Source organism: Colias croceus, chromosome 19 (assembly GCF_905220415.1).
Source record: "Colias croceus chromosome 19, ilColCroc2.1".
Lineage (NCBI taxonomy): Eukaryota > Metazoa > Arthropoda > Insecta > Lepidoptera > Pieridae > Colias > Colias croceus.
The window spans coordinates 7,391,079-7,412,578 of NC_059555.1; the positions used below are offsets into that span (position 1 = coordinate 7,391,079).

The 21,500-nt window shown below is 35.7% G+C and overlaps 1 protein-coding gene across 1 annotated transcript in view; it reads left to right on the plus strand.

The window, feature by feature from the left end:
• The first annotated feature begins 1,099 nt into the window (after window positions 1-1,099).
• The window catches only part of LOC123700191 (phagocyte signaling-impaired protein), a 28,835-nt gene continuing 8,434 nt past the window's right edge, over window positions 1,100-21,500 (plus strand). Inside the window, exons 1-8 of the mRNA XM_045647332.1 lie at window positions 1,100-1,291; window positions 1,376-1,600; window positions 2,149-2,342; window positions 2,556-3,248; window positions 3,525-3,735; window positions 4,344-4,466; window positions 4,797-4,966; window positions 9,246-9,433. Of these exons, the coding sequence (XP_045503288.1) occupies window positions 1,225-1,291; window positions 1,376-1,600; window positions 2,149-2,342; window positions 2,556-3,248; window positions 3,525-3,735; window positions 4,344-4,466; window positions 4,797-4,966; window positions 9,246-9,433 (1,871 nt within the window). The 5' untranslated portion in view covers window positions 1,100-1,224. The remainder of the gene's footprint in view (window positions 1,292-1,375; window positions 1,601-2,148; window positions 2,343-2,555; window positions 3,249-3,524; window positions 3,736-4,343; window positions 4,467-4,796; window positions 4,967-9,245; window positions 9,434-21,500) is intronic.

The window sequence follows — 21,500 nt, forward strand, 5'->3', positions numbered from 1 at the left end:
TCATGGACCATGGTGATGTCAATTATTGACATCACCATGAGTGAAAATATCATCGTACTCGGCGATAGGTGAAAAATTGAAAAAAAAACGTTATAACTCCGAAAATACGAAAAATCGCATAACATACATGGGGGTGATTTGGATAGCCCTCTTGGCCTTCTACCTCCCAGCTTTCGTTCATCACTACTTTTTGGAACACCCTGTATAAATAGTTGGTATATGTATATTATAGTAACAATAATTTAAGTGTAGTAAATAAATCGTTTAATAAATTATACAATTGTTAATATAATAAGTTATTTAATAATCTAATGTATCGAAGTAGAATAACGTAGGTACCTACCTATTTATGATGTGAATGAATGAATTGAAGCATGGTTTTAGTTTGTTTTTTTAATGCGTACTAATTATAATTAGGCTCGAAAAGTAGTGCACCTTTTGGTGCAGTCTGAAAATAATTACTCAAATGTAGCTTTTCGTTACGGTAAAAGTACTTGAGTAGAACTTCATCAACCGGCAGCCCATAGACTGCTGGTTCAACACGCTGGTCTTGAACTAGAACTGCAAATATAGAGATTATTTAAAATTAATTAATTGATACTATATAGTAATATTTAGACACAAAACTGAAATTCTTTCCAATCTCGTGGAATAGATTCCCACTAGATTGTAAGGCTTCGAAATATTGTTTTATCATAAATCGTAACAGGTAATGTTTGATATTATTTTGAAGCATAATTATTCTAACGCATTATTTTCAAGATAATAGACGATTTTAAACCGTTAAATTGTGAAATGGCATTGGATATAATGGTTTACATTAGGTTCGGTTTATTTAAAATCTTTACAAAATTATGAACAAGTTCTTATTTTTGTAAGGGCAAGCAAATTACTATTAATATTACACTATTTCGACGGATTACATTCTCGTGAGTCGCGAGTAATATTATATATTTCTACCCTGTGAATCTTTACGAATTTTACGTGAATATTACAATCTCACGGAGACATCCTGAGACATCTCGTCTTTTTTTATGTATATCTATGAGTCATGAATATTGTCTGTCTAACTTTATATGGCAACCAGTCGGAAAACGTCAATGTCATCAGTCATTTAGGAATTAGGTACCGTAGACAATCTCAAAACAAACGTGCCACAAAAAATTAAAGTATTCGACTTAGACTAGTATTTATTAATAAAAAACAGACTTTTATAAATGAAAAATGGCTGTACGGCCTCAGCGCATACATGACGGTGGAATTGTGGAACGTAGATTGCGGCCGATTTACGGTAATGAACAAAAATAACCTCCTATGCATTTGTATACTTCACCCGTAGGTACCCCGGCAACAATAATTCAATTTGTGATTTTAGATTGGTTGGACAATGGAAATAATAAAAAAGCGTTGCAAGAAGCGGAAAAAGTGCTCAAGAAGAGCCCTACGCTGCAGGCGGCTAGAGCTTTGAAGGCACTTGCTCTATTAAGGTTAGGAAAGGCTTCCGAATGCCATGCAGTTCTTGACGCTCTGGTTGAAGAGAAACCTAGTGACGATACTACATTACAAGCGATGACTATATCTTATAGGGAGTCACACCAATGTAAGTTATATTCTTGATTTACCTGGAGTCTGATAATTCTGAAAATAAGCCATATTTACACACATTAATGTTGGTAGGTATTACATTTTTACATACATACATTAGTTTCATAATCTCAATTATCAAATATCTAATATTGATGTTATAAAGATAACTCACTTGTTTTTACATTGCTATGATGTTTAAGAATAATATTAGATTCATGAAGAGAGTATAATTATGATCAATATTCTTTACCTTGGACGGTTACAAAATATATTTATGTTTGTTTCTAAAATTTTAATTTACTTTTAAAGTCTACTACACATCTGGCTTAAAAAGGGAGCACAAAAAATGCTGTAAAATACTTCATAAGTTCAACATTCACATACAATAAAAAATAAAAAATACAAGTATATTTATTTTTATATCTGGTTCTTTGAGCCCCAAGCGGCCCGATCGGTCCACGACACGATTTTCTATTGTGTCTGTGATTCCGGGGCCTGAGGTATTAATACAGTAATATATATTTATTTACTCCATTGACAATCTGGTTCTTCATATTCCAGTACCCAAGGTATGTGAGATCTACGAAGCAGCAGTGAAGGTGGACCCAACAAATGAGGAGCTGTTCTCCCATCTGTTCATGTCTTATGTTCGAATCGGAGACCACAGGTCACAGCAGAGGACTGCTATGGCGCTGTATAAGTTTGCTCCAAAGAATCCATACTATTTTTGGGCTGTTATGAGCATTGTTTTGCAGGTTTGTTTCTTAATTAAATAAATAAGATGACTTAAAAGTGTTTTTGTATAATACTAGTTTAATTTAGCTATACAATAGGTAGTAGATATAATAATTTATTTTTTGCACATTTTTTTTATATTGAAATAAAAGTAATATTACAAAAATTGGATTGTGGATTTGAATTTTTTTGCTTACTATTATTCTTATTTTAAAATAATAAATCTTTTACAGGCAAAAACAGCTGATGATAGCACAAAAAGAAATATTCTTCTGGCCCTTGCTCAACGAATGATAGAAAACTTTATAACTGAGAACAAAATGGAGGCAGAACAGGAGGCCCGTTTGTATATTATGATTCTAGAACTGCAAGAAAAATGGGGAGATATTCTGAAGTTCATTGAGAGCCCTCTCTACTCCCAACTAGTGCCTGGCTCAACGTCTCAAGCTTGTATTCCTTATTTTAAGAAAATAGGAGAATGGAGAAGATTAAATTTACTCTGCAAAGACTTACTATGGGACAACCAAGATCGGTGGGACTTTTATATGCCATATTTCGATTCCGTCTTCCAATTAATGAAAAAACAGAGTGCGGAGAGTGAAAACTCCGTCGACGACACTCCGGAGAAGTGTCACGAATTTATTTGTTCGATAGTAGAAAGTATGTCGTCTGGCCGAATGCTACGGGGACCCTATTTAGCTAGGTTAGAATTGTGGAAACGTTTGGCGCAAGGTGGTGACCCTACGTCGTTACTGGGCAGCGGGGTAGCGTTATGCCTTCAATATTTAAGAGTATTTGCTAATAAAACGTGTGCTGTGCCTGATCTAAAACCGTATCTGTCCATGTTACCGCAGAAAGAGAGGGAGGATCATAGTCGAGACTTTTTGACTTGTTTAGGATATGATGAAAATAGTGAGCCTGATAATGTGAGTAAATCTTTATTTATACACATATATAATCACTACCTGAGAATTAATGCACTTTCATTATCAAATTCAATTCAAAGCAATTTTAAATATGCACCGCAACAATGAGTGTTTTAAAATAAATTGTCATTCAACATATTTTTCAATTTTTATTCTCCCAATTTCTTTTTCATGTCTTTCAAGATTTCTTAGTAGTTTGATCACATCAAAAATGCACTAGAGATATTCTTAAAAGCGTATATATACAAATTTTTACACTCCATCATATACTTTTAGATTAATGACATTCAACGTCATGTATCCTGCCTCTCCGCATGGAGGCTGACAGCTCCTAGTGGTACACCAGAAGAAAACGTAAACATTGCGAACCTATTAAGACGTCATTACCTGCGGTGCTTAGAAAAGGGGCTTGTTACGGCCACTCTGACTGAATTCTGTGCTGCCGATACGTATGGGACGTTGGCTGCACATCATTATTTCTATGCTGGTATGAAAATTCAGCTATTGTAATATAATTCGCTATTTTAATTTATCTCTCTCTCTTCTACTTTAGTATATCAATAAAAACGACGTGTGTCACTCGGGGACTGCCGCGGTTGCGCTATTGCATGCTATGCCTTCAAGCCACACCTCCGCCCGTCGGAGTGGGGAGCGTGAGGTTTTTTCGTTACGGAATATCTCGATTCGGTCCCCGCGCTCAAGGCCCGCGATAGAAGCTATGCAATAGCTTAATATATTTCTAGAATCTCATTCAATAAATGTAGGATAACAAAAAACTCAAGGTTTATATACATTTTCGGTTGATACACCTCATTTGTAGAAGCTTTTCCTATTTCGAACTAGATGGCGTTGTGTGCAAATTCAGTAATTCTACTACAAAGTATACAGAATGAAATTTATACTTATGAAAAGGATAAATAAAATCATATTAACAATTTATATATTTTATTTGAATAAATTTATTGATGTGCTATGAGTAAAAGTACATCATGTCAATTCTTGCTTCTAATTTTTTCTTTAGCCACTGTATTTACAATTAGACTAAGCGAAACATATAGTTTATGTTTCACAGTTTAGTTTGTTATTTTGTTTCAGCCGTTGAACAAGAGAATCCAGCTCCCATAATAGAAGCGTTAAATCTTTTGGAATTAGTGCTTCACCACTCTCCGGCCAACTTCCATGCTAAATTGCTGCTTATATCCTTATACCATATATTAGGTAAGAGTTAAATTTTATAATTTTTTTTTAAATAGGATTATTTAGTAGTATTTTAAAAGTATTTTACATCTAGATTTACAATAACTTGCATTGTTTAAAAAGATGTTTTGCGTTACATCAAAGATTTTCTAAAATTTTTTTTCTTAATGATGGGCGTATCGAGAGCCGCGTTATCTCTTTTCGTTTCAAATGTAATTCACCAGCAACTCTGTATAAATGATCTACAGTTATTGCATAAAAACTGTTATAACATTGTAGGTATTGATTCAAAATACGTAAATGACGGATTTAAATACTCAGATAAGTTCTATTTGCTTTCGTTTGTACCAGGTAACGCGTTAGCAGCGGATACCATATACAACAAGCTAGAAGTGAAGCACATACAGCTGGTGTCGTTAGGCTGGTTACACGCGGCGCGGCTCGCCCCCGCGCTGGCGCCGGCGCGCGCGCTGCGCCTGCTCGCTGACACGTGCGCCTTCCACAAGCACCACGCTAAGGACGTGAGTACACACACATAGCTGGTGTCGTTAGGCTGGCTGCACGCGGCGCGGCTCGCCCGCGCACCTTCCACATGCGCCAATTCCACTAAGCTTAAAAACGACTATGGAATGGAACTCTCTTCCTAGCTCCATATTCCGTGCACAATACAATCTGGACCTTTTCAAAGCGAAGTTGGACAGGCTTCTTCTAGGTAGACGTGCATCCAAGTAGACCACATCGCCGTATACCATCAGGTGGGATTGTGGTCAAACGTCTGCCTATTCATTAAAAAAAAAGTTCTTGTGCGGTGCTGGTACGTATGGATGTGTGCGTGAGTATACGCACATATACACACGCGTCTACGCACGCAAACACACCTACACACCTATACATCGACACATTTCTCTGAATCGCAAGTGCAACGTTTCGCTACACCCACACCCGTACACAAACATACACACATAGTAACACTCACACACGCAAAAATATTTGAATGAATTTTATTATGTCGTGACGAAAAAAGAAAAGCGATGGAAATTTAAATAAAAAAATGATTCTTATGCAAGTTAAATGATTGTGAACAAAGCTACAGTTAACCAGTCCACATGAACACATAATTATTTTGGTGCCAAAATGTTCATCAGCGTAAGCTACAAAGAAAGTTTCTATGTCGCTGATTTTCAGGGACGAACGACGACGACGACTTGAATCAATTTTACTATTTAGCTAGTCATTGAGTTAACCAATTTTAGTTCCATTTATAAGTCACCGTATCGAAGGTACTAACAAGTTTGTCCAAAAGGTAAGAAAATCATCATAATATACATGTTATGACTTGTGTGAGCTAACCAAAAGAAAGACAAGGAAAATGAAAAACTGCATCCATCCCATCTTCCTTTGCCTTTGCCCCATTATCTTTGGATATGCACCATTAATCTTACCTTTTTTTATTATACACCTAGTTAAATAAGGCATTAAGAAATTGCGAACGTTTTTTTTAAATAAAATGATCATTTAATTTATCTTAAATCGTGCCAATGAGCCACTTTGTCAACTGAATCCGACTCGAAGGACCACCGAATATACAAGCCCTTACTGGCTACATACATTTATAATTTTGATGCTGAGCAGAAAAACAGTGAAACATTTTTAGTTTTTGTACATTACAAGTCGAACAACAAGCTATTTAAAAAATGTATAATATGTAACATTTACATCGAGTTATGCTTACTCAAATGTCTTGGCTCTTGATAATAAACGTGTCTATAAAACTTACAAAGTTTATTTTCTATTTACTGCAAATAATTATGTTTTCTTATTCTTTCTTTTTGGTTAGGTGGAGTAACAATAAAAAAAAATATAAATTTGAAATGTAGGGGGTCTTACCAGAGGTCTTACCAGGACTTTATCGATAAAACTGATATATCTAAAAGCCCACCGCACCGCGCACTATTCAATTATTATAATCAACAGGTGTTTCGGCAACATACGATAGAAATATTCTTGATTATTAAGCTATTGCATAGCTTCTATCGCGGGCCTTGAGCGCGGGGACCGAATCGAGAAATTCCGTAGGTAACGAAAAAACCTCACGCTCCCCACTCCGACGGGCTCGGAGGTGTGGCTTGTAGGCATGCTATGCAATAGCTTTACCGCGGCAGTCCCCGAGTGACACACGCCTTTTTTTATTTTCAAAAATTTACCCTCCTCCTTAGTCCTGATTCCTTCCGTAAAACGGAAATCAGGTGGGTTGATATATTTATGTATGGTCTTGTCAATTATTGTCATAACTGTATCGTATCAAAGGGCATACTAAAATTTAGTACCGATTCTGTCGACTGGTTGAGCAGTTGGCTCGCGCGGTTATTTATTATTTTTATTACATTATAATTGGAAGCAGTTACAATATAAAAAACGTATTTCATTAAAAATGATATAAGATTGAGCTGAAAAGTGTAATAAATAAAATCATTAAAATGTATGTTAAAAGTAAAATACAACAAATATTTAGGATAATAAATTATCATAAAAATCGGTAATAAGTATTTTTTTTTGTTTTCGGAACTCGTCAGGGTTTAAGTATAGGTAAGCATTTTTATTTACTATATAAAAAGTGAAGTCCCATGTCCCCGTAGTGGGGTAAGGGGCAGATGCATTATGCATACATCTGTTTCACTGATCGATTTTTCTTTAGGGACAAGTAGGTGATCAGCCTTCTGTGTCCTACCAGACCGAGACATTTTTTTTTTCTTCGTCTCCACCGGGAATCGAACCCAGGACCCCTCGGTTCTACGCTCAAGCGTCAACCACTGTACCAAGGAGGCGGTCACTGCGGTATTTACTATATAGGATAGAAAAAATACATTTTCTGCGACAAAAAAGGTTGGAAACAACTGGATAAAGTATTGATTTTTATTGAATGGGCTATTTGAGGAAGATCCTTACGCCTCTCTACGACCTTCATTATTTGGTTGCTACGCAGAAATAATTGCCTACGTCTTCGTGTTCAAAAATATTTGATTAAGGGCCGATTTTTCAATCCTTGGTTAAAATTTATTCGTTCAATAAAGTAGTATTACGTGAACATTAGTGTAAGTGTCAAATTCGACCCAGTTGGTTAGGTTAGGTTTGAACTGCGACCCTAGACCGACCTTAGAACCGACTCGCTATTGTTTTACTTGCCCATTAGGTACAGAAAGATTTAAGTGTTAAAATCTATTCAAACCTATATTGACTGAATGTCTGCTAGTGCTCTTTAAATCAGTTAATAAGGTTATTGACTAAGGGTGCCGATATTGACTGATTTTATCAGATAAAATCAGTCAATAAGGATATTAACCGACGCCCTTAGTCAATAACCTTAATAACCGTCAATAAGGATATTGACTGGTTCAGGGTTTTGACTGTAACATATATAAATCTTGTGTCACAATGTTTGTCCTCAATGGTCTCCTAAACCACTTTAACCGATAATAAAATTCGCACACCATGTGCAGTTCGATCCAACTTGAGAGATAGTATAGTTTAAATCTCAAATCGTTTTAGAGAAAGCGGGCGAAGCCGCGGGCGGTAAGCTAGTATTATAGTATAGAATATAGATTATATATTTTTTTCAATCAAATGAGTATCTTTATAGTTATTTGACAGAGGCTATACAATTTACGTTATGTTCCCATTGCCCTTTTCATTTTTTCCTAATGTCCTATATTACAGAGTATCAATGAGTGTGTGCTATACCATACCACAGTATTATAATATGTGCCTATACGTGTCGTCTACACATTTGTAGGTAGGTACTAATTGCATGTCCGCTGCAAGCAGATAATAAATTAGGCATGATCAAATTAAACAGCGAGTGAGGGGACGGGATTTATATTATATAGGATGTTATGTCGTATTGTTGCCCGGGGGATAGATATTGATTTCTTGTTTATTCTGTCTAGACGTTTGATCTCTATGATATGATACCTGTATACGATTTCTGTTATGATTCGAATTATATTCGTTGATTTGAGTCGCGTTTGGAATTTATTGAGATTTAAATATAGATTTTAGAGACGATGTTTACAGAAAAATGAATTGTTGTTGTTTCTTGTATTTAATTATTCCCATAGCAAGGGAAGGGCCCTTCGCCCGCGGTCAAAAACGTTATCCCCTATTTCTTATTCTAAGATGTAGATTTTTTCAAGTAGCATATATTTAATCCTTTTTCTTCAATTATGTTCATTTCATCATCATAAATGGTGATGGGGCTTAGCTTAGCTACTTTGCTACAAGCGTGACAAACAGACTGAAAGTTTTTTCGTTATTAGAAAATACTTCGCCCGCGTTTTCAAAGAAAAACCTGCATAGTTCCCGTTCCCGTAAGATTTCCGGGATAAAACCTATCCTATATTATGTTAATCCAAGCTTCCCTCTATATGTGTGCTAAATTTCATTCGGTTTAGTATTTTTTTCGTGCAAGAGTAACAAACATACACACATACATCCATCCTCACAAACTTTCGCATTTATAATATTAGTAGGATAATAATTGGGATAGTAAAGAGTTATAGCCTTACAACTAAGATTCAAGATACCTTTTCTGAAATAATTTCATTATCTCGATACTTGACGAAATCAGACTGCTTATAAACAAACATATGTATCTTGGCGTAATAAACTATCTCTGCATTGCGAATGCATGTAAGCTAGCGTTTTATCACACAATATTTCGACCTGATACTCTCACATATAAAGAACAACAAAGACCCAGCCATCAAGGTTCCACTTTTTTTAAAGACTGATCTCAACCCACAGAGCGTGGAGCAAGTGACGTACGCATACAAGTTCGGAACATTCGAGAAGGTCGCCGAAGTGTGGGAGTGGGGTGCGCGCATTGAAGCGTGCGCGTGGTGCGCGGCGTGCGGGCGGGACCGCGCGCTGCTCGCGCTGTTGGCGGGCCCGCAGCCGCTGCAGCCGCTGCACCGCTTGCCGCACGCGCCGACGTGAGTGTACTGGCTAGGGGGAGGGTGCTGAAGCGCTTTTGGTTGCAAATATATTCCATAGAGTATAATACAGAGTTAGCGCTGTAGCGCTTCAAGTGGACATTTTACTATAATCTCTGTGTTATACGGTGTTTTAGGGAAAGCGCTGAAGTGCTTAAGATGTGCTTATACTAATAGTATTTCTGAGGTTTTAATATATTGTAGAGGGCGCTTAAGTGCACAAAGAAGGTAGTTAATATATTCACTACATGGGTATATGATATATTATATTTTTAGGCATTACACGGGAGGCCGAGTTAAATATTAGTTTTAATGTAATAAGAATGTACTTCGATTCTACACAACTGCCTAATTGATGTCCAGTTGTTAACAAATCACAATAAGTCACCGACTATTAACAAAGTGAGGGTAGTTGGTATAATTAATATAGTCTGAGCCTCTAAGCACGATTCTTACGAATGCGCCACGATTCAAAGGATAACGGCATTTTATAGTTTTCGACAGCTAATAAGCATATAAGCTTAGATTACAAAATAAAAGACAGATGGAGCGTTGCCGAACTAAACCGAATGATTTATCGTCATTTTCAATAAAGCTATGTGTGCTGTCATTTCGCCGCTGCACTGTACGTACACGGTGCTTCTGAGTGCGTGTAATGTTACCGAATATAGAAAAATTTCCCAAATTTTTCCACGACTACGGAAAAAAGAGGGTTATGTTTTTCGAGTTTATGTATGTATTTGTATGTATAATATTTCTTTGACACGCCCTGCAGTATAAACCGTTGGACCGATTTTGAGACGTGAGGTTTCATTGCAATCGTCTGAATTATTATGTTAGTGGCGGTAGTGACGTAGGCTATATACATAAATTAGCAGTCAAGTTTTAATTTTTATTTTAATATAATTTCGGGTTTATGATATTTTTTTTGTAATATTGTAAAAATTCTTTTATTATATAAAGTACCTGCCTACTAAAGTTATATACAGGGTTACTTGTAAAACACCGGCAACCTTGCAGGACAAGATAGCTAACATCATAAGCAACAACATTTGTTCTACGACTTTTGATAATTTGTTAGATTTTATTTTCATACAAAAATAAATATACATTTAATTTTCCGTTTGAATATTATAAACTCTACGCCTCCCAAAAATTACGTAAACAAGAAGCGAACGAGAGGGGGAAGGGGGTGTCGCGTCGTCCATCCGATAATGAATAGAACATAGACTTACAAATGTTAGGAAAGTACAATAAAAGTTTAAAAAATCATTTAAAAATAATTTATTGCGTTATGCCAAAAGTCGTAGAACAAATGTTGTTACTTATGATGTTAGCTATCTTGTCCTGCGAGGTTGTTGGTGTTTTACAAGTAACCCTGTAGGACAAAATAATCACATAAAAAAAAGTTTCAATATTAACTATAATACTTAATTATATTATTTTTTATTTTTCAAAATATATGAAAGCGAATAGCGATAGTTTTTAGTCGAGAATACGGGACATTTTATTTTCATCATGGAGTTCACATAAATTAAATCGCTAGCGAAAACGACTATGACGTTTTTAAGCTTTATAAAAGTAAGGGCGGCCGTACACGGACCGCTCGAGCAGTTAACGGCTGAGCGCCGTACACGGACGGCTCGAGCGGTCGGCGTCAACTGCTCGAGCCGTCGTTTGTTGACCGCTCGAGCCGTCGCTATCAACCGCTCGAGCGGTTGATTTTTTTGACTAGTCAAGTCATTGATTTTCAGGGGAGGAGAGAGCCGACGACGGCTCTAGCGCAGTCAACGGCTCGAGCAGTCAGTGTATGCCTCACGACCGCTCGCAAGCCGTCAACGGCACGGTGGAATTTCATCATGCAGTTGACGGCTTGAAGCGGTCGCGATGGCTCGAGCCGTCACGTGTACGGCGGTGAATGAATGCCTATAGTTCACCGCGCGGTCGCGGCTTCAAGCGGTCGGTCTCAACTGCTTGAAGCGGTCCGTGTACGGCCGCCCTAACAAAATAATGTATTATGCTTATTAAAATAATCTAATAATGATCATGAACCTTTAGTGGCCTATACAAATAATCACATTCACGATCGAAAAATCCAACAGCATTACCCTGAAGATCTTTTAACCAATTTACCGTTTTACCAATAAAAATGGCAAATACATTTTCAAAATACTGGCAACATACGTTGAAGTTTTGTATTCCTTCATATCTGTAAAATTATTATTCGTATAAAGAAATAAATCAGCCAAATAATCTACAGAAAACCTGTGAAACGATGTTTCATCTTTTTTTTTTTGTTTTCGGGAACAAATTTTACAGCGTTTTATTATCACAAGACTGCATTTTTTTACTAAAATTGCAAACCCTTTTTGACGTATTGCATGACAGTATATTTTTTTTTTTTTTTTTTATATTTAAGCGGGCAAGCGAGCAGGCGGGTCACCTGATGGAAAGTGAAGCCCGCCGCCCATTGGCATTCGCGTTGTCAGGGGCACCGCGAATGTGTTGCCGGCCTTTAAGATGTTTATATGCCCTTTTTTTGAAGATTTCCTTGTCGAAGACGCTTGGAAACACCTCAGATGGTAGTTCGTTCCACAACGATGTTGTTCTTGGCAAAAAATGCCGATGCAAAAAATGCGGTATATGCGATATAGCACTGGTGCAGCGACGTATTTGCTTTTGATTTCGTATTTTCTTTGACAAGGGCGACGGGCGGTTGTCATGCTCCATCTGTACTTTATTTTGTAATCTAAGCATAAAAGCATATTATGACAGGAAATAGTGACAACTCTATTGACAAAATAATATTCATCGACAAAAATATTAAATCAAAAGTTACGTCTAGCAATATAGGTAGCGATTATTCCCCTCCCAATTCCTTTCTTTATCCTTAAAAGATGAGCAACGTCTCATGAACGGCATCACGCGATCCATCAGCTCAGATACACGCCATGATATAAAAAAACGAAGTAAAACATAAATCTTATTTAAGTAAAAGTCAACAGAAACAGAAAATTACATTGATATTTGTTGGTCTAGAATTAGTAACACAAAATTTTATCTCGTGAAAATATGTATTCCAATAAAGAATATTACCTAGCCAGAACCATTTTGTCTCGACCTACGCCCATGTCCAATATGAATAGATGATCGATAAATATTTGGACGCAGGCGTGATATGCGATGCAGGTACCTAGGTAATATTCTAGAATTTTCGAATCGGTCCTTCGAATCCCCGGGGGTCTGATATCAATCATTTGCGCATGTGTCATATTTCTTGTACTGTACTGCAACTGCACATGTGCAAAGTTTTCGATTGCCATCAATAATTAAATAGCGGACGTGATTTGTAGTCAGTTTCCGTCGGTAAATTAATATTGATGGACATGTCATGTTGGTCGTCCGGTCTGGACCAACAATGGCAGTGTCTTGCTTTTGCTATCGCGTTTAATTCGGTTTCCGTGTGTGTTTTTTTTAAATTCGTTATAGGTTTTAGTGAAATAAATTAGCTTCTCACATAATGGTGGTGAGTAAATTTATGATTTGTAGTGAAAATGTCCTTTGTTCTAGGTAGGTTTCCATTGTTCAGTGGTTCTCTAATATTTTAACTGTTTTTCAGTAAATATACTTATTTCCATATTTTATAGCTGTGGTTTTGGATATTAAATATTATTTATTCATTTTAATTCAAACCATAAAAATTAAAATCAAATATGGTTGCGGAAGTATGTTCGAATTTTCAAAATCTACCCTCCGTTTCGTTTACTCGTTTGACATTTGATTAAATAAATTAATCATAGTTTTTTTTTGCGAATTTATATAAGCATGTATATACGTCTATATTATTGCGCTATAGCGAAATCGATTATTGCATCTGTGTGTAACTTATACGGTTATAAAATAAATTCAACTTCAACTCGTTATACTTTATGTCAGCCATTTTGTGTGCATTCCTTTTGTCGGCGGCCATTTTGTCGGAGGCTGAAGTGACATTTAGGCAGCTGTTACTTAAAGAACAATATAATAATATCATATTATATCTATGTCTTTTATCTTAGCAGTCTTTATATAGGAAACGATTATCTGTTCTTTTTTGCCTTATGTCAGAAAAATAATATCCATAGAATTCATGTCCTTTGCGTCTACTGCGCATGCACGTCCGCCATTTTAATTTCGTCCTTTGCAACTGCACATGTGCAAAGCTCGGCATCGATTGCAATGCTAGATAAGTACATGCAGACGTGATTTACAGCCAGTTTATCGCGACCCATGAATATTGATGGACATGTAATAGTGGTCACCCGGGTTGGACCATTTTGAACTTTAGTGTTGTGACTATAGTGACTATAGTTTGTGAATCAAGTGCTTTAGTGGTTTAAATTGGGACCAGTCTTAAGTTGAGTTGATATTTGATAAATGATTTTAATTTATTAAGCAACCATAGGTGATTTCAGCCCATTTATATCTAGTCTTTGATAGTTTCATTTTCATGAGTGAGTTTTAAAGCCCTTTAAGAAGATTTCTATAAAATTTTATCTATCTTCATCAATTGATTCATTGTATTAGTTTGAAGTAGGTATTTCTTCCGGACGCAATAGTAATACACCCTAGTAGAATATGGGCTTGCTATCGTATTTTTTACCAAATTTAAAAATACAATCACATATAATACATCGTCTTGTTGTTGAACTACTGCAGTTATGCAAAACTACAATCGATCGCTATTTCCTAAATTTATAATCCTAAAGTGATGAAAAAAATCCATAAAAAATATCCGCCATTTTGAAAAATTTTCGATCGATAATAACCTGACCGCAAGCGCAGAAGCCAACTGTCTGCTCCAAAAACATTTCCTTTGTGGCTATTTTTATTATATTATGCTGTCAGCGATGACAATGGCGAACGAAGCATTTTTAATAATACACAATATTTATTTTTTTACACTTTCGACTTTCCCGCTCCTTTGTCTTCAAACCTGTTCTTCAATTTTCTCGGGTTTCTGAAATTAGACTCCGCCCATATTGTAAAATTCGGAATTGAGTCAGTTTCATAAAAGCATTCGTAAACGGATTTTGACTTTTTTAAAATCATATTGAATTTTAAACATTTGGATTTCCTGGGCCATTACCACTGCGCATGTCCGTCTGTTAGACCCACAATGCAACTGCACATGTGCAGAATTTGCGATCGATTACAGTCTCCATGAGATGTAGGCAGATATTGCGTGATAACATTTTCAATTCGAAACGCATACAAAACGTGTCCTTATTATTTTATTCAAGTTATATTTACACGTTTTGATATTGAACACTTTGAACAAATTAAAAATGATTATTCGTTTTTAATTTTCAATCTCTAAGCTAAACATGTTACACTTTGCGAGGTCACCACAAGACTGCCGTGACTGTCGCCATTATGCTGAATTTATACATGGCTAAGGAGACTCATGTTCATTTTCTCCAAGACGTTTTTTTGGTGTAATATTTTGTATTGCAATATTGATTATGTATTTCTTTTCAAAAACGTAACGTTATTAATTTTTTATGATTACATATTAAGAATAATTTTTCCTTTTGAATTTATTTTTAAAATTCGTTTTTCTCTGAAAACTTTAGGTACGCAGAGAAAAATGCTAGTTTCGGGATAAAATATTCATTGACACGTAGTCGTGATCGTTTTCGATGTCAAAAACAATATACAAAAGATTCCAATTGGGCATTATGTTTTGTCCTAAATCGCCCTTGGTGTCCGCCATTTTGAATTTATGGATGCAACTGCACATGTGCAGGATTTCGAATCGATGGAAGAAAGCGCGCAAGCGTGTTGTAATCTAGTGCATTCACCTGTTGAGCAGTTAGTCATTCAAACGTCATGGGCTTAAGATGTTCTCTGCACACAAAAAATCTGAAATTTTGCTGAGCCTTTTCATTTTAATTCGGTTTTCGATAGTTGGAAATGCGCAGGCTTGTTTTAGTTTCATATTTAGTCGTTTCGAATGAGTTTTAGGTATAGTGCACTGTGCTAGTACAAAGGATTTTATAATGGCATTGGATTGCAATTGTGTATCTGCAAAGATCAGATATGCAGAATTAGTAGACATTACGTGATGATGTGAAGTGACAATAATGTGAAATCAGTGTCTCTTGGATATTTCCATGTAAGTGTTATTAAATATTTTCAAAATAGTCATTAAACTGTTAAATCTTTATTTTATGGAGTTGATAGATTCTTGAAATCCTCATTTGAATATTGATTTTTTTTTAGAAAATTTAGCAATGTTCACTTCAGTTAATCCTTCCATTGCAAATCCGATCCTTTTCAAATTGCATCGGTATAAAATTAGTTTTCTTTTCGGAGTAAACATGGCCACACCTGTATCCTGTCATATAGCAGGCTGCAAGCCAATGCAATCGATAAATTAGAACGCGCAGGCGCAGTAATTGATGCCTCCATTGCAATGTTGATAAATTAATAATATCTAGCGCACTTATTACCTCCACTGCGCAGGTATAGCCGCCATTTTGGCTTCACATGCGCAATATTATGCGCAAATGTATATCTCACATCACGTAAAAGAATATTTTCTAATACGCAGCTTTACTGCGCAGTTTTGTCCGCCATATTGCACTTCAATCGATAACAACTTTTTACTTGAACGCTCAAGATGTTCAACAATACCACTTCTGAAACGTTTATCTTTTCTCTTCCGAAAAGTTTTATTGAAACAAAGAATACTCCTATGTATAATAAAACATTAACGCAATGTCTCATAAATAATTCATTTCATTTTTGGGTAAAATACACAATTTATTAATAAATTAACATGATTTGAAACATTTATACAACGAGCGTGGTCGCCCCTCGCGCGTACACTGGCGCGCAGTGGCTACAAAAATGTGTCAAGTGGTCTGAATAAACGCGATTAGTCTGCGCAAATTCTGATTGGACACATTCGCGCGAATGCAGAGGCGAATAACGAACACGATTGAGTAAACGCGGTAAAATGGGGTAAAATTTGCATTTTCGTTACAATTTGACTCGCTATTTGCAATTGCACGAATGTGTAAACGCTATTCGCATGAATGAAATGATTTTTATGGTACACACACACGTATAATATAATCGTTTTAAATGAATTTAAAGAATAAAATTAAACGCTAGAGGCAAAAAAAATACTTGCCTATGCGTGTTGTAAAATTCAAGCATATGTATTCTCTCATGAACAATTTATGAAAACACCGGTCATACATTTTTTTAATGACGATGATGTGATGCCATGAGAAAAAATATCAAAATGTTAATGTGTTTTTCACTGTTAAAATTTTACAGACTTTCTTTCTCTTTGTAAATGCATCCGCCATGTTGCATAGTGCAACTGCACATGCGCAAAGTCCGAATCGATAGTCACTAACGCGCAGGCGTAATAGATCCACCTAAATAATATGGACGGGTATTTTAAATTCGATTTTCAAATTTCGTTGAATTATAACGTTTCTCTTTTGTATTCCGTTTTCCGCCATATTGTATTTTGAAATTTTACATTTACAAATCATAGAGGTAATATGGATAGAGTAGTCGTACAAGGTGGCCGAGACAAATGGCAATACGCTTTTCATCTATTCCAAATGTCCAAATTTCACATCTAGCTAAACATTGCTAAAATTGTTCAAAGCTTTACTGAAAATAAAATTATTGGCAATCTATACATATAATAAATCTGTAGAAGGGTCAATTCTGTACATTGAAAATATTGAAAAAATAAATAGCAGGGGGTGTTACTGGATCGATACCAAGCCCAAATATGTGATTAAAAAAATTTTTGTCTGTATGTCTGTCTGTCTGTATGTTCAGGCATCACGTGAAAACTAACGGTTCGATTTCGATGAAACTTGGTATAATTATACCTTATTATCCTGGGCATAAAATAGGATACTTTTTATCCCGGAAAAATACGTAGAAAAAAAATATCTTAATTTTTCTTAATTTTTCCGCGCGGATGGAGTCGCGGGCGGAAGCTAGTACTTGAATAATAAAATACATATGATTATGTGGGTATAAGTCAATGCTTTATCTAAAATAGATCAACTATTATTCTGCCACTGATCTTTTCATCTCTCTACTTACGCATGCACAGTTAGCGCGAAAAATCTGAAATAAAATATAATGACAAAGGTAGGAGATAGTTTACCAAAGTTTTTTGTGGCCATATGTTCCTGCACTTCTAAAACATTTTATATTTCTAGGTGAAAATAATGTATAAGGATCCCTATTTTTGAGACTTCGCTGTTTTTCTGTGCGTGTGTCTTAACTTATAGCCAATTCAATAAAAATATTTGGCCGTTTATGCTGCAAATTCTCGCAAAATTCGACATTATAAAAATATGTTTTTTTATGCGGCCTGATTCATCGGTTTTTTATTTTGGATTGATATTGATATCGACAACTCATACACACTTAAAATATTCACCGAATCATTAGAATTTTGAAAAGAAGATATTAAAACGTTACTTTATTGAAGTTTTTGCACGTTATAGAAAATAAACGACGGACATTTTTTTTTTTTGTTAATATAAGAAAAGAAAATGAAAACTATGTATGTATAAAGGGCAGCTTTCTCGAGTATAAAAGGGGCTATTCAAAGAAAAAAAAATTGAAAGGTGTCAAGGGACACCCGGATAGAACGAAGTTACTAAAATAACTGCCTTGCTTTCTATGTGAGAGACAGGCACGCGCAAGCCGCACAGCTTACAACTGCATATAGCAAAAACTAGCCCCCTTTCGATAAGGATAATTATAATTATATATATAATATATGTTATATGTAATATATATATATATATATATATATATATATATAGATATCTCCATGGGCACTATGTTGATCAAACGTGCCATATAGTTAGTAATTATTTGATCCGTTTTCACTTGTTGATCCGGTTGGTATTTGTGGATCCATTGCCAAACCACCGTCCGTATGTGGATCCGAACGGAGCCACAAGTGTCACCATCAGTAATAATAATAATTACGTGCTTTTTATACAAATCCACCTTTTTTGCGTTTTAGCTCTTGTTGATCCGATTCAAATGAGCCAATCAGAGCCCACCGAGCTCAGCCATTGGTCGCTTGCGGCCTTAGCCATTTGAAGGTTTAAAGACATTTATTCCCGTTATAGAAACGTATGTTGCCGTTCGCCTTACATAATTTGTTTGGATCTTCGGGAGGGCAAGATAGCTAGCTCGTTTATTAGGATAGTGGCGATTTGATGTTGAGAATATAATATTTGTATTTATGTTTTTATATAGCGCTTTGCGGATGAACATACACGTATTATAAAAGTATAATTGTTTTAAATTCATTATTTTAGTGTCGTCGTAGATTTTTTTAGTTAAAAGAGGATAGTAAAAGTATTTTTTATGATTTTATTTTGTAAAATTTGGAGTGGCGCTAATTTATTTTTGTAAGCACTCCCCCATACTTCTATTAAATACATTAGGTGCGGCTTTACTAACGTGTTGTAGATGGTGTGGCGTAATTTATGAGGAATGCAAGAAGTAATATTACGCAGAGATCTAAAAAGTGCTGATAATTTATTTTTTAGGTGGTCGATGTGATGATTCCATTTTAGAGAGCTGTCGATTCGCAAACCTAGTAGATCGGGAGTCATTGACACGAAATTTCGAGTCATTTGTAACAGGATGGCGGTTCTACAGGGGTCTTAGTACGCAATGACAGAAAGAAAAATGATGGTGTGAACGCTGGTACCGGCGGCTTAGTCGCGTGGGCGTTAGTCAAACTCGTCGGAAAAATAGCGAAAGTCAAACGATTTGTAACACAAAAATTTTAGAATTTACCGATAGCCCATAAAAAAGATGTAGACGGTAGTGTCATGCCATACTTTTCCGGTGTGACATAAAGCCCGCCATACCGACGCGAATGCGTTGATTTAAAAAAAAACAATTCAACCATTGTATTGTGCAATTCAAATCGTATACTTTTATTTTCTTAATCATTTACTTTGTATCCTTTATCATTAGTCACTAAAATTTATTTTGTTAACTTGCCAAATATAATGTAACATGGAATTTGCAAGGGAAGGCACTGCCTTCTGAGATATAGGAATTACCTAGTTCAGAAGGCAGAGCAATATTGTAATGTTATATTTGAAGTTACTAATAAATTTTATTTTATTTATTATTTTATTGGTACCAGGCTAACTTTTGCACAGGTAACCATCGTCGTGCAGCCATTTACGAAAATCGCCATGCATCGCCATACTTTTCAGACGATTCTAAATGGTCGCCATACCGCCGAAATGATTTTGTTTAATTGAATGAAATGTTGAAATGAATATTTAATTGAATGAATTTTGTTTACTATTTGTTCATTTGAGCATACATATTTTTCAAATAATGTACTAATACAGCTCAACTCCGACCGAATATCCTTCATATCATCATTACATCTGCAATCTTGTTCTAGCGGTTGTTTCCGTTTTCTGTAAGTAATTTAAGTATCAGTTGGCGTAGAACTCGTAGAAAACGAACTTAGCTTCGATAGATCGGGATGCGATCCACCGGCAGTACCCACTGCACCACTGCTAGTTAAACGTGTTGGCGATCTGCGTACACTCATATTTACTCCGCAATGGATAATTTGTGCAAGAATATGATCGTCATTTGTTTTTGACCTAAATCTAACATTTTAATTATTTTATCAGATTGATATCAGAATCAGGGCAAAGGCGAACGCTACACGTCAATAAATATTATGATAATTATCTTGATATTTACTGATGTATCTTGGGAGGGATCACAGCACACCCTACACCATCAATACGTATCGCGTCAGTACTGAAACGTTCTTTGTATGAGCCAGACGTGATGACGGCAAGATAAATATTGCGATGTAGGTCCTGGGATCAGATCACAAGGAGTTCCAGAAATCCAGCGATATACAGGGTTAGTTCTCAATGACCGGCCAAATTTTCAGAAATGGTTCAGAATCGATAACATTTTAGAACTAATGAAAAAAAAAACTTTTTTTTTTTTAATTAGATTTCATTCCTGTCCACCACTAAAAAGCGAACGTGTGGACATTACAAAAGCAACAATTCAGTTCAACAACCTAGATAGGTAGAAGTTAGCACACACATAAATTTGGCAATGCGCGCACGCACACAAGTGCATTGATTCTGTTTACGATTTAGGAAATTTTTAAGACATTTTCAAATGAATGCTATTATTTTTATTTAATTTTATTCGACAATAATGTTTCAAATGCACCTTTGGTTTAATATCTAGATCTTAATTTTAAGTTTTGGCTGGTCATTGAAAACTAACCCTGTATTGTGATCCGTCAATACACTACCCTAAACGTCAATAAATATCGTAATCCGATAGTAAATATTGACGGATCACAATATGGATCTTACGTGTAGCGTTCGCCAAAGAGTTGCCCTGATTCAAGAGGTAGGTTGTTATTTGTAGGCTGCATACTACTTGAGAATTATCACCGTCACTGTATGACGAAAGGTTCGTCCAAATCTATCTTTTGAGGGTTCCGTATTTTTAGTTTCACAACGTTTTCTATAAGTTTCAATTGAATTACGGTCGACTTCTTCAACTTCCATAAAACTCAGGAGATTTTTTGGTAGCCATAATTTCATATCCCCATGTCAATGTCATGCAAGTGCATATAAATGGAACAGATCAACATACGACTTATGATTTGGTATATAAAACGGAGTCAAGAAGTATTTGAGCATTTCAAAATTTGAACCGTTACGAAGTCGAGTTCGTCTAGTCTAGGCGGATTTAGCAATGTATGGAACATTAATTAACTATAATATGTTTGTGTACGGAGCCAACAAATACTGTAGAGTTTACGAAAAATTAATCTACGTTACTTAATATACAGTTTCGTTTTGTCGGAACAAATAAAGCTGTAATTTTGATAATATAAATGATAATGATCAACATATGACTTTGGATTTGGTATATAAAACGGAGCCAACAAGTGTTTATGGGTTTCTGAATTTCGGCCGTTACGGAGTCGATTCAGTTCAAG